At 36.6% G+C, this 14338-nt stretch overlaps 1 protein-coding gene across 4 annotated transcripts in view; it reads right to left on the bottom strand.

Moving 5' to 3' along the window:
• Positions 1 to 13096, bottom strand: part of LOC148072323 (serine/threonine-protein phosphatase 2A 55 kDa regulatory subunit B gamma isoform) — a 30768-nt gene extending 17672 nt beyond the window's left edge. For 2 of the 4 annotated variants that reach the window (XM_087799720.1, XM_087799722.1), the window contains exons 1-4: positions 13011 to 13089; positions 9033 to 9464; positions 8446 to 8768; positions 3828 to 3984 (exon numbers count right to left, since the gene is read on the bottom strand). In XM_087799720.1, the coding sequence (XP_087655846.1) occupies positions 3828 to 3909 (82 nt within the window). In that variant the 5' untranslated portion in view covers positions 3910 to 3984; positions 8446 to 8768; positions 9033 to 9464; positions 13011 to 13089. Of the gene's footprint in view, positions 1 to 3827; positions 3985 to 8445; positions 8769 to 9032; positions 9465 to 13010 lie in introns of all 4 variants that reach the window. The other 2 variants (XM_087799721.1, XM_087799723.1) reach the window with 2 other exon arrangements.
• Between the last annotated feature and the right edge of the window lie 1242 nt (positions 13097 to 14338).

The raw sequence follows: 14338 nt of genomic DNA, 5'->3' as shown, positions 1-14338 counted from the left end.
GAGCATGGGGGTTGCCGTGGTAACAAGGCTGAGCCAACCAGTAGCATTATTTTGCAGTACCAGTTAGCCATATACGGCAATGTGGCAAAAAAGCAGGAAGTGGGATCCGTCCATCCAACCCTCGCAGGAAGTTGAAACGTGGCAAAAATGTAAAAAAGCCGTCCGCTCGCTAACAAAGCTGGTTTTGAGGGGGAGGAGGGAAGGAGGCGCACGGCAGGGATATTAATCAATCGTCAAACACCAGCGTGATGAAATGATCACGGACGTCAGAAGGAGCCGAGCTCAGCAGAACCACGAGCATAAATAACACTTAGAAAATACTTTCATTTATCCTGTGAGTGTTTGTCTTAAAGTAGATTCTAAAATATGATTATTCTGAGAAACATGTATCCATTACCATTAAGAATATGTTGAACAACTGCATTCAAACATGAAAGATCTCATAATGGACGTTGTTTTGGTTTTAAGAACTACATCAGGGAGCGTTTTATTTAAAAGTATATCTATCAGAAAATTTAACTGTTGAATTTGACGAATGTTGATAACTATATATTTTTGTATTGAAATATTGTTGTATTATTAAGCATTGAATTATTCTTTAAATAATTTTATTTAATTTGTATATTAATGGTTTTCAATCATCTAATTCAATATGTTTCGTATGAATGTTAAATGTATGAATCTTTTTTTCCAACCATACTTGTTTTGTTTATTTAATTCAATATTTCTTATTTGTAGTCATTGAAATTCAACCAAAAAAACGTTGGTATACTAGCCAGACAATACCACAAGAGTACTTGATCGAACTTTCAGCCAATCTTGCGACGAAGAGACGATCATGTGAATAATTATTATTATTATTTTTTAAATAAAAAATGTAACACAACAACTGAGTTATAAATAACTGAGCTATAAATAAACAAAAGATTCACATGGATATTTAAAATATGGGAGACCTTTTACACCGAGTCTGGTTCTGATCAAGGTTTCTGCCGGCTAAACGTCTTTCTCAAAAGTACAATAACGTTCACGTTGATACGTCGTCCTATAGAGACGTCAAAGTTTAAGATAAGATAAGAAACCGAGAGATAAAAGATGTTAACAGTTACCAGTTGTGAAAATTTGCTAAAAAAAACGTTTGTTTTGTGAAGTGCTAAAATATTTTGTCTCCTAGTGTAATTAAATTTTACACCTCCTGCTGTAAAGTGTCTTGAAATAATGTTGTTCTGAGTCCAAATTAACATAATAAAATTGTATTTAATTCAAGCGTCTACACAGAACAGTTTAATGTATCAACAGAGTATCTCACTTTGATTTAACACTCCTTATCTAACTAAACCTTGTCTGTGCTGCTCAGTGTTAAAAGCAACACCTTCATTCTCTTGTACTGATGTCGTAATAGTAAGTAAGTAAGTAAATAATAGTTATTTGTAAAGCGCCTTCCTAGACCAAGGTCCCAAAGCGCTTTAACCATTAAAAAACAATACACAGTTAAAATATTGTTATATCATTCTTGTTTAGACTCCAAAATAAACTGTTACAATAGTCTAAACGAGAACAAACACATGGATTATAAACTCCGGATCGTGTCGTGCTTCGACCGGTGACCTCTGTGAACTCTGAGCCGTTCGTCTATAAGTCGACGACAAATGGTCGACGACCAAATGTGCAACAGATACTTTCTCTCGGCTCCCACAGCTCGTCGATGAGCATCAGCCTTGTCTGTGAGTCATCGCTGCAGGAGTGGCAGGAACACACTGTGACTGCAACAAGCCCACACATCAACACAAACACATCGCCCTCAACTCTGACTCGACTCACACCTGTCAATCATGGATGCAGATCGACTATCAACAGATGATGATCGCAGCTGTTCATTAGAAGACAAAAGACAAGCGGGAATATTTCATATTTCGCTATATTTTTTAAGAACCCAAACATACAATACAGTATATTAAGTATATATTAAGGATATTGTTCATTTCAACTGCCTCAAGTGGAAAAACTGCATGATAATTTAGTTTTTTTAATCGATTACTTTATAAAAAACTTTGTAATCCGTTTCCTGTTAAGGGGAACAATCTGTTCGTCTATCTTTTATCATCCAAGTCATAATGTTTTTGAGTGAAAAATCAGAGAAGAATATGCCCTCAGTCAAATATGCAACAAGTTTCTGCACGAAACACATTTAATATGCCTCGCAGCTGAATCGGAAACTTCGAGCAGGAGGAGGATTCCGAGGGTTGTCTTTTTACAAAGATGAGTCATCTCCAGAGCAGAACTTGGTTTCATTATATTGCTTCTAAATCCATCTTTGGCTTTCAAACTAAACGTGTGTTTCTAACTCTAAATTGACTTTTTAATGAAAGACAAATGTTTCTTAAATAGCTTAGCCGCTATAGATAAAGAAAATGTTTTATTTTATTTTCATTATGGACAAAAGTAAGTGACCATATTGTTAATTACATGTGTGTCTTCCTGTGTAGAGCATCATTTAATGTTCCTTCTTATCAGGTTTGTGGTATTTATGAATATAAATTACATTTATATTACTCATTTAAAAAATGATTAGCATTTTAATAGATTTAAATGAACAAAAGTTGAAGTATTTTTCACTTTGTACAATCATGTTTTCATGTAAATAAAAAAAATAGGGTATATTAATGAATTATGTTCTTTAATTAGTTAATCTAATTAATCGTTTTTAATCTCACTTAAGAATTGTTGAGAAAAGCCTTTAGCTTGATTTTACATGTTCTATTTGAAGTAATCATTTTTGATAAACAAAAGGACGAATAAAAGTGTCTTCTTCAAGTCATTATTTGTTTTACGGATGCAGTTCTTCAGTTTCGCCAGCAGGGCTAAATGTTGCCGCGTTCATTTGTCTTAATAATTGGAAAATAAAACTAAAAACATCATTAGTTAACTTGTCAAAAAATCAATTTGTCAAGTAATACGATTGACCAGAATGATCAATGAATGTCCTGCACAACCCATGCAAAGGAAGACCAACAAAAAATATATTTTACAAATTGAATAAACTGTAAAATTCAAGATGAAAATTCAGATTAACAATTAAAACACTAATTGTGACTGTAATTGATTAATCGCGATTAATGACATCATTTAACGTTGCCAACATAATGCATCACGGTGCGTCCATTTGTTTGCAGTGTAAGTGGATTATAAGGAGCTCATTTCTCAGAAGATCAATGCAAAGAAAGATGGAGTTGAGATGAACAACAAGAAGACTGATGTCGTCCGATGACATCGAGTCTTTCCATAAATATTTAAAGGTAGAAACAACATTAAGTGTAATTGAAAATGTCGTTTCTGTGCGTCTTGTACCCCAAAATGTAATCGTTTTCTTCCGTGCAACAGATTAAAAGCTCAGCTGGTTTTACATCCAATCTCACCTCTCGCACGGATTATTGCAGTGAATCCATGGATACAGAATATAATCCCACACTTGCCTTTTGATTCACGCCGCACGTTAACGTGGATTAAAAGCTGTTGATAAAACACCTCGACTCGCGTGTCTTTGATCTCATTGGATGGATCTATTTGAGGATATCAATGACACATCGTGTCGAGGTCACGTCGTCGCACTCGACACAACAACGGCGGCGGCGGCGAGGTCTAAAAATAATGAAGCCGGCACAGAAATAGAGACAGAAGATGACGCAGGTGTGTGATGTTTTCTCAGGTGTTTGTGACTCTCCGTCTCGTGTCTGAGTCATTTAACGCTTTTTCTCTCTCGTGGCACAAGTTTGCAATAAAAAAAAAAACGAGCTTCTGGATAGAAGAGAGTGATAGAGCACACACACCTTCAGTGTACGAGGCAAACGGCTCGGGCTCCAGAGAAAGGGTAGTGATGTCGGAGCACAGGACCTGGATGGGGCTCAACATCCTGGGGGAGGACTCCGGGGTGAGGAGGGGTGGACGGGATGGGCGGAGCTCTTCAGGCTATAGCCAGGAGCAGCCCTGCAAGAGGAGCAAGGATGAAGGAAGGAAGGGAAGGAGGGAAGGATGCGGGGGAAAGGAAAAAGGGCAGGTTGGGATAAAAGGGGAAGGGGTCAGGTTGGGGTATTAACAGCACGTTTGGCCAAAAAAAAAAAAAGCTTGCTGATGCAAATGTTGGATATATGGTGAGAAATGCTAATATATATGATCACATGATTCACTTTCTGTATGTTCTCTAGAGAAAATAGTGATGAGTTTTCTTGACAAAAAGTGTCAAATATACTTGTATATGATTCATGGTTATAGTGGAAGTTTTATGATGAAACGTTTGAAATCTTCTTCTAAAATAAATACCTGCACAATGTCGGAATTGGTTTCAGGTTTTTTTTTTTACCTTTCTGATAATAATACGTTTTTCCAGAAGATCAGAGGACAATAGTAACACACGTCTGCCATCAGTTTGAGGAGAAATGATTTATGTTATAATTTAACTTCTTGTTTGAAGACAGTTAATTATATTAAATCTCCTGCTATGATGAAAAAAAAGATCACAGATTCATAATAAAACATTTCCAAACCCTCCAAGTATTCTTGCTGTTCATAGTAAATGTCTATGAAAATAGAATTATTTATATTTATTTATATTTCTTCCACAGATTTCCTTAGCAGGGTCTTGGGAGTCTATCCCAGCTACTTCGGGTGAGAGGCAGGGGACACTCTGGAAAGATTGCACGGAGATGCACAAAAGATTCACACAATCACACCAATGGATAATTTAACCCCCTGTGGGTTTTTGAACTGTCGGAGGAAACCGGAGTGCCCGGAGTAAAGACAGACACAGGGAGAAAAAAAACAACCCAAGAGAATATTAATAATAACAAATATACAGAAACTTAAATTGAGATTAAACTGGAGTCAAAAGAAACTAAAGAGATTGAGTTCGACACAGCAGTTTTAAAACTTTACGCACAAATTATTTCAGTGCAAGTCTTCTTCTTCAAGTGTGTATTAGCAAGAAGCTGTTGATACGATACGTATCACGATACGATGTAGTAACAATGATATATTTGTAGTATTGTCGAGTACCTGACTCTGGTGTTGTGATAGTGTAGTAACAAGGATATATGTGTAGTATTGTCGAGTACTTGACTCTGGTGTTGTGATAGTGTAGTAACAAGGATATATGTGTAGTATTGTCGAGTACTTGACTCTGGTGTTGTGATAGTGTAGTAACAAGGATATATGTGTAGTATTGTCGAGTACTTGACTCTGGTATTGTGATAGTGTAGTTACAAGTATATATGTGTAGTATTGTCCAGTAATTGACTCTGGTGTTGTGATAGTGTAGTAACAAGTATATATGTGTAGTATTGTCCAGTACTTTACCCTAGTATTTACAGACCACATGAGTCTTTACGAAGTTGTAACTGCTTTCATTTGTTTTCAAACCAAAATATGCCCAAACATCAGCTTTAAAAGCTGCTGGAGTCACTGTATCCTCTCATCCTCAGTCATCACCGAGATCTCGCAGGATTTCATTGTTCCTTAAACTGCGTATGAAGCAATTACTGCTCCCATCTAGAGGCCAGAAGTTTAATTTCGACACATAAATAAATAAACAAACACAGAGAATATTTCCACGTTTATTGTAAATTAAAAATCGAATTAATTTAATTTGCAAAAACTTAATTAAATGTAAACCATAAGAGAACTATTCAAAAATAAAAGATGGTTTGGAGAAAAAAAACTTTATTTTACAGTGCTTCTAAATACTGATATAAAACTTATAATTAACTTGTGAATATTTGCATGTTTAGTGTTGAAAAATAATCAAATTATTTTATTTTATACAAACCCAATAGAAAATTTAACCATAAAAAAAATATAAAAAAGGATGATAAAGTGATTATTAATACAGATATCATTAAAAAAAAAAACATTATGCAATATTTAAAATGATCAAACACGTACTGTGTATTTACTTAATATTTACAGGTATATTGCATTAACAAAAAAATATATATATATATATTTAATACAAACTTAATTAAAGTGTAAACCATTAATGAAAATACTTGAAATAAAAAAGAGTACTATGATTACAAACATTGGTATGTCATTTATATTTCAACATTCAAGTGTATCAATATTGTCTTACACCCGTAAGAAACAGTGCAGCAGTGAAGGTTTAGCGAGGGAGTGAAGGGGGAAAAAAGGAGGGATGAGAAAGAGAAGGAGGTATGAGAAAGAGATGGAGGGAAGATAGAGAGCTGCCGGTGGCTTAAGCGCCTACGATGCTGTCAAAAGGCCGGAGGAAAACCCCACAGAATGAACAGACGCAGGAGCAAACGAAAAAAAAAAGAAAGTGCGTCCTCACAGAAAACTCACGTGGACATGAATGCAACACAGAAGCCATTGAGGTGCACAACGAGCATTTGTGTCTCGTCCTCACCAGCGACATGTTGGAGTCCCTCACACAGACACACAATTGTGTTGTAATTGTTTGGCAGACGAGCCACTTCAGCACCGATGCTGCGAGATGCATTAGAGGACTGATGGACGAGAGAGAGAGAGAGAGAGAGAGAGGGGGAGAGAGAGAGAGAGTGGGGGATGGAAATGGGGTGGTGACGGGGGGGATGGGGTGAAGGTGGAGTGGTGGGGGGTTGCCGGGGGAACAAGAACAGGTAAATGAATCACGGTGTTTATTTGTGACGGAGAATGATTCCGAGGTCATTATGGAATTGATTCACTTTATTGTTGCGCAACTTTCTCTATCTCTCCCCCACAGCGAGCGAGCGAGTCCATCTGGATCCGGAAGCTCATCAGGAATTCAAGCCGACGAGTCGCGAGAAATAATTTAATACCGACCATTATTGGTGGGCGGGGACGACCCGTCAGTCATACTCCGTGAACACGAAGAGAAGCGTGTTTATAATCACGATGGCCTCCTGTTGCTATGGCGATAACCCACTGGTGATTCATTTTAAGCCTAATTTTCCACCACGTAAAAAAACCTTCTAACACCACAAGGACGTAGAAATAAAGTACCTTCGTTTATATTTGGGGGGGCTACGTTCTGAAACACCCGTCATGATGTTTATATGAACATTTATTTAAACTCAACATTGCATACGAGGCGCCATCTTTCTTAACAACCCTCTCAGTAACGGTGACCTGAGGAAGCCGTAACGCTTTGCCGCCCAGCCGTCGATCACTTTTTGACAACATGGAGTTGAAATACGGTATTGTAGCGACCAATCAGCTGTCACAAAAATACAGCAGTGTCTACTAAGGCATGATGGGAGTTCACCGTTCTATCGGTATCATCGGTAAAGTGGTCGTGTTGAAGTTTATCTTTAGTTAAAAAGAATCCGTTTGTAATACTCTGAGGTACTGAAGCATGACAGGTTGTTTTTTATGGTGAAAGAATTTCACTTGACAAGCTATTCGGGGACAAACAAATTTAAAGTAGGTTCCTCATCGTTCCAAGAGGCAGTACAGTACGTTTTCCCGAACACAACAGATTGAGGGCAGGCGTCCTCGCAGGCATTCAGGTGAGATTAGTTGTGTAACTGAGATTAGCTGAAGTGGCAGCGAAGTGTTACGGCATAATCCCTCGGTCCGGTGAATAGAACGGTTTTCTTTAAAAGATCCCATTAAAGTATACAACGATAATACAGTACGTGTATCGGCGAGAATCTGCCGAAATGATCACGATACACAGGCTACGATACAATGTATCGCGATACAGTAAGTAAGTAAATAATTTTTATTTTTATAGTGCTTTTCCAGACCAGGGTCACAAAGCGCTTAAACAATCAAAACTATATTCAATAAAGTATATACTTTAAAGGTCAAGATAAAACTGAGAACACAACAGGAGTTCCAGAAAGAAATGTATTGAGTTTCTTTTAAAGAATGTAATTACAAGAAAAGTTCATTTTCAATAGTGTTTACGATATATATTTGTTTAAGGGAATATTTGTAGCTTAAGAATCTAAAAAAAATCAATAAAGTTACGTTGAATATCGACATGTTATTGTGAAAAAACGTATCAATATTTTCTTGAACCCCTAAAACGTTAAGACCGATTCGATCAGTTCCTCGTATAAAAGCTAAAAAAGCAGAGTGACAACCTTCCTGACAGACTAAAGTATTGATGTAGTTTTTTTAAGTCAAAGACAAATCTATTGGTTATATTTTAAAACCACGTGAACGAAACAATGTTTTGGTCTGTTTACATAAAAACTGTTTTACCCTTCGGAGTCTCACACTGTGAGGGCGACTGGGATCGTCTAGATTTTTTTAAGAGCAGATCAATTCCCCCCCGCAGGGAGTCAGAAGAGCAGATCAACACTGTGACAGAAATACCCACAGCTCACAGGGAGACTGGGGGGTCATTATGAGGAACTTTAAATTCAGGGATTCACTGAGGAAAGTTGCGACTCTAGAGACGGGGGGTGGGGGGGGGACGACACCTACCTTCAGTCACATAGTTGTGGTCCGGGAGATAGCCGCGGGGGTCGAGCGTCGGGGTGGCGTCAGTGTCTTCGCCCATCAGCAGGGCTGGGGGGGGGAGTGCCCGTCCTGGAGGGGCAATGTGGTGGTAGATCGGTGGTGGTGGTGGAGGGTGTGGTGGGGATGATGACCAGCTCAGTGCCCATGCTGCTACCCACCGATGCCCCCTTAGCACAGGGGTGCAGGACCAGGCATCCTATCCCACAGGTGGATGACGACTGGTTCCCCCGGAAAGTAAGAAGTGGAGGAGAATCTTAGAGGGTTCCTGTAAAAGTCCCGGCGTTCACCTGCGGAGAGAGAGTATTAAAAAAAAAAAATCCAAAAAAAATCAAATAAATCCCTCTGTTTGTATCAAAAGGAAGAGACGATACAAAGCGTCTTCAGAATATGTGTTTCCGGAATATTTCATGGTGACGCCTGACGAGTGTAGGGGGAGGGGAGCGAGGGATGAGCAAGAACCCCTGGTCCAAGCATCTGCAGTGCTGATGCTTCTGCAGTGAACTCAAAAAAAAAAAAAAAACAACCAAAAAAAAAAAACCTAAAACACCTACTCTCTCGTCGGCCGTCGTCCGTGGACCCTCCAGGTGAGACGTTTCCTTCTCGGGGATTCCACCCTCCCGGTTTCTTTTTTCTTCTCCGGCTTACACGTGAAGGGAAATCCTGCTGGTGCGGAGGATCTGCTGCAGTCTATGTATGAGAGTGAGCGCTGGAAGGAGGGGGGAGGGAAGATAGAGGGAGGGAGAGAGAGAGAGAGAGAGAGAGAGAGAATCTGTTCTGCTGCGCTGGTACGTGAGTCCGATGCATGAAGCGTAGACCCGCCCGCCTCCTTTTTTCCGTGGCAGCCAATGGGCACCCAGGGCGAGCACCTGCTGGACCAGTGGCTACAGGTCATCGAAGGAAGACGAGCAGGAGTGTCATGCGAGGTGACGAGTGAAGGAGGGGGAGAGTCTGCGGGAGGGAGGAGGACGAGGGGGAGGTTACACCTGAGCGAGGGGTTGAGAATGATGGAGTCATTACAAGAGGTTTTCACCTGCAGTCGCTCGTCAATTAGCAGAAGAGGAACGACTCGTTTTTGTCGACTAGAGACGTTTGTCATGTATATATTTGATTGACTAATAAAGGTTATTTAACTGCTATTAAAATGGGACTTTCTGCCACATGAACATGGTGTCATATTAAAAAATAAAGCTATTTAAAAGTAGTGTAAGAAAATATTGATACACTTAAATATTGCAATATATTTTTTCATGATACCGTATCAGTATTCAATACCACTGTATCCTTTTCTTTTTTCTATTTATTTTTTGCCATTCAAATCATACTTCATTATACATTTATATACATGGTCAATAATTCAAAACACTGTATATATAATTAAATAATTAAAATTTCCATATTGCTATCAAACCTCAGGCCACACTATGAGTCATTACCGTCCTCCGCAGCCAAAGGAATAACGAAATCCCGCGAGGTCCCGGCGATGACTGAGGACGAGAGGATACAGTGGAATTTCAGTAGCTTTTTAAAGCCGATGGTTTTAAAACAATTAAAGGCAGTTACGACTTTGTCAAGAGTCGTGTGGTCTGTATATTCTGCAAAATCTTATAATGGCAAAATGATTTATAAAATTATTAAATATTGACGTATTTAGAAAGACATATCATGAAGAATTATAAAAAACTAAAAAATATTTATCACTAAACAAGAATGATAAACTATGTTGAATTATAAACATTAAAAAACATAAAAAAAAACATGTTATATTAATTAAAAAAAACGTAAGTTTTGACTGTATTTAGAAAGACGTATACTGAAGAATCTTAATGAACTAAAAAAGATTAATCACTAAACAAAAATGATGAACTATGTTGAATTATAAAAATAAAAAAAACATGTTATATCAATTAAAACACGTAAATATAGTATTTAGAAAGACGTATACTGAAGAATTACAATAAACTAAAAAAGATATATAACTAAACAAAAATGATAAACTATGATGAATTATAAACATTAATAAACATTTTATATCAATTTAAAAAACGTAAGTATTGGATGGATTTAGAAAGACGTATACTGAAGAATTATAAAAAAATAAAAAATATTCATTACTTAACAAAAATGATAAACTATGTTGAATTATAAACATTAAAAAACGTGTTAAATCAAATAAAAAATGCAAATATAGTATTCAGAAAGACGTATACTGAAGAATTAAAATAAACTAAAAAAGATTCATCACTAAACAATAATGATGAACTGTGTTGAATTATAAACATTACAAAAACATGTTATATCAATTAAAAAACGTAAATATAGTATTAAGAAAGACGTATACCGAAGAATCATAATGAACTAAATGCATCAGTAAACAATTCTTTAAAAACTATGATGAAACATGAAACAAGAAAGATGAAAGATCACTCCTAAATAAATCAAACAAACATGTTCTTTCATCTCATCCTTCACATCCAGACGGTCACAGTCAAGTGGCTCTCGTGGCTCAGATTAAAGACTCCAATATCTCTGAAAGAGAGAGATTATCCGAGGAACACGTCCTCCTTCCACGTAGATACCAGCACACAGGGAACATGGCAGCACAGACTACGGTTCTGCCAGTAACAGTCGGTGCCATCATCGGGTCTGGCCGTCTGCCACCAGGCTTTACTACACCCCCCCCCCCCACTCAGCGGGGAACAAGAAGAGCTGTTTATCTGACTTGGTGCAAGACTGCCAACAGAGACCTCCCCCACCCACCTCGCACTGGTGGTGGGCAACGCTCCACACACTACCAGCCATATCTGCCCCGGTGCTCGCCCCCCCCCACAAGCTTGACATCTAGACGAAAGCCCCCCGTAAGCCCACCCACTGTTTCCCCATATAGAGTGACAGCTCTACCTGCAGTCTTCAGCCACTCCAGCTCAACCATATGCCACCAAAACACACGTCGGGTTAAACCTTTAAACCTCAGTATTGGCTCTCAGTTAGGATGTTACTGTTGAATAATAACAACAGTAACTTTATCAATGTTACGACTGTGTAATGACTTTTATTCATGGTAACTTGAATATAAATCCACATAATGTAATTAAAGTCTACATTAAACAAATGTTTAAAAGATGACATCAATTAATTAAAAAATATTTTTCTCTACGGACCAGGACAATAGTTGAGTTTGTAATTTATTCTTAGTGACAGACGTCTTTTATGAAACAATCTTCACTATATTTTATTAAACGAAACAATTTTTTCTATTTGAAAATAAGTTTTCATAATGAGTTTGTTGTTGCAGAACATTATGCGTGTAAACTGGAAAGAATCTGGTATATATATAGGGGCAATGATAGGATATATTGCGATATATTGCATTACTGTAGGAACAAGATTATATGTGTAGTATTGTCCAGTACTTGACTCTGGTGTTGTGATAGTTTAGTAACAAGTATATATGTGTAGTATTGTCCAATACTTGACTCTGGTGTTGTGATAGTGTAGTAACAAGTATATATGTGTAGTATTGTCCAGTACTTGACTCTGGTGTTGTGATAGTGTAGTAACAAGGATATATTTGTAGTATTGTCCAGTACTTGACTCTGGTGTTGTAGTATTTACAGACCACATGACTCTTGACGAAGTTGTAACTGCTTTCATTTGTTTTCAAACCAAAATATGTCCAAACATCAGCTTTAAAAGCTGCTGGAGTCCACTGTATCCTCTCATCCTCAGTCATCGCAGGGATCTCGCTGGATTTCATTGTTCCTTTAGCTGCGGAGGATGTAATGACTGCTGCCATCTAGCGGTCAGAAGTTTAATTGCAACAGATTATTGAACTATAAACCGCAGAACTACGGGAACAGATACAATATGATTTACAAATATAAATGTGTGTGTGTGTGTGTGTGTGTGTGTGTATTGCTCTTTTTTATATTTATTAATAGATTAACTGTGATCGAATTCTAATAAAGTACCAAGGAAAAGAATATTGCCATATTACTGCCGTGTTGATATTTTCTTACACACCTGTGACCCTGGTCTGGAAAAGCGCTATATAAATACAAATTACTTACTTACTTACCTATAAATTATACATATAAAAAAACAACATCTCTGGTTCTACACAAAAAGTTTTCAAATCAATTGTTAAGAAATATGGTTTAAAAAAACGGAAATATTAACAAATAACCATTTTTTAATTAATAAAGAAGGTAGATCTTGTTTTAGCTACTTAGTTTTTGAAAAACAAATAGCAAGTGAAAGATTCTTTACAAATAAGCAAACACATGACAGTATATCTCTGTTTGAAAAATAAACTTATACTGATAAACAACACTCATGGTGTTCTATATAGTCAGTTAAGCTACAGATATATGTATAAATATAACTTTTTTATAGCAGTTAAAATATGTTGTTTACAAGTTAGTTAGCTTTGCTAGCTTACCTTGGCTACGTTAGCTACTGCTAACATGCTAGCATTCTCTCATCTCAAAATGTACATAAACAAGCCTTTAACAAATATTTAAAATAATTACCTTTAGTTTCTAGTGTTCTTGAGTTGCTTAAAAATATATATAAAAGGTCCTGTGAGTCCTGAGGTTTCTTGTCATTTAAACTTCAGAGTCACGTCACGTGACAAACATGGCGGAGCAGATGATGTCAGAAAAAAAGGGACGTTATTGCCTTCCTAGTATTAGCTTTAAAAACTTTTTAAAATCGCGACTTGAATAAAATATTAAGAACTTTGAGAAAGTAGCAGCAATTTTGTTATTACTTTAAATAGTTTTTGTGATCATTCTACTTTTACTTTTGGGTTCAGTTTTCTTTAAGAATCTTCCATAGTGACCATTAAATCAGAGAATTATAAACTAATCTTATCAATACAATGAGCTTCCTCTGGTATATATTTGACCTGTTGAACACATTCAAATCACACCAAAATTGTTCCATAATAGAACCAAGTTATTATAATAAAAACATTAAAAGCTTAACGTAGTAAAAAAAATATTTAAACGTTTACAAAGTTCAGGAAAAACACTTGTATTGTCAACACAAACGCTCCGTCAACATGGTCGCAGTAAAGCTTGAGACCGTCTGTCCGTCTCTGTTGACCCCGCGATGCTTCATGTCGACCCCCCATCACCAGACACATGGTTGCCTAGCAACCCCTGCCCAGCCTGAAGACACAAACACTCGAGTGGGAAACACACTCGTGCAGACACACACTTGGAAGAACGTGTGAATTCTACAGGAGGAAGATAATATTTTATCACGTGCCAAAAATGTGATGGATTTAGTTTATAAAATAGTAATACATTTATATATATATATATATATATATAGGAAAAGCTTGTCATATTGATGTTTAAAACTATTGTATTTCTACTTTTTTTGTTTATTCCTACCTTGTATAATAACATTTTTAATTAGGGGTTTAAGAAACTATTGATACACTTAAATATCGCAGGGTTTTTTCATGATACTGTATCAAATCTGTATTAATTGTTGTTTTTTGCTTAACAATCATATTTTATCATTTCATCTCTTATCTTATATCTTATACTGTAGTTTATATTTCAATGATTTAAAGTGTATATCTGATCTTATCAAATAATTCGATTTTTTTTATATATATATATACACAATATACAATGCAAATAGTACAATTTCATTGTTCCAACAGTTAAAGGAACAATAAGATTTTTATATATATATTTGTCTATAGGTGGAAGAAAATATCAATATAGCGGAAGGTTTGAGTAAAATTCTCTATTGATATTTAACAACTACATTTTTGTTGTCGTTGTTTGTTTTGTTATTTAAATGTTATTTTAGTTATCTTGTAGTTTGTGTGTATACTTTT

The sequence above is a fragment of the Callionymus lyra genome, chromosome 9, assembly GCF_982586985.1.
Source record: "Callionymus lyra chromosome 9, fCalLyr1.hap1.1, whole genome shotgun sequence".
Classification (NCBI taxonomy): Eukaryota; Metazoa; Chordata; class Actinopteri; order Syngnathiformes; family Callionymidae; genus Callionymus; species Callionymus lyra.
Note: the sequence above shows the minus strand (reverse complement) of the source record. Positions and strands in the feature narration are given on the sequence as shown.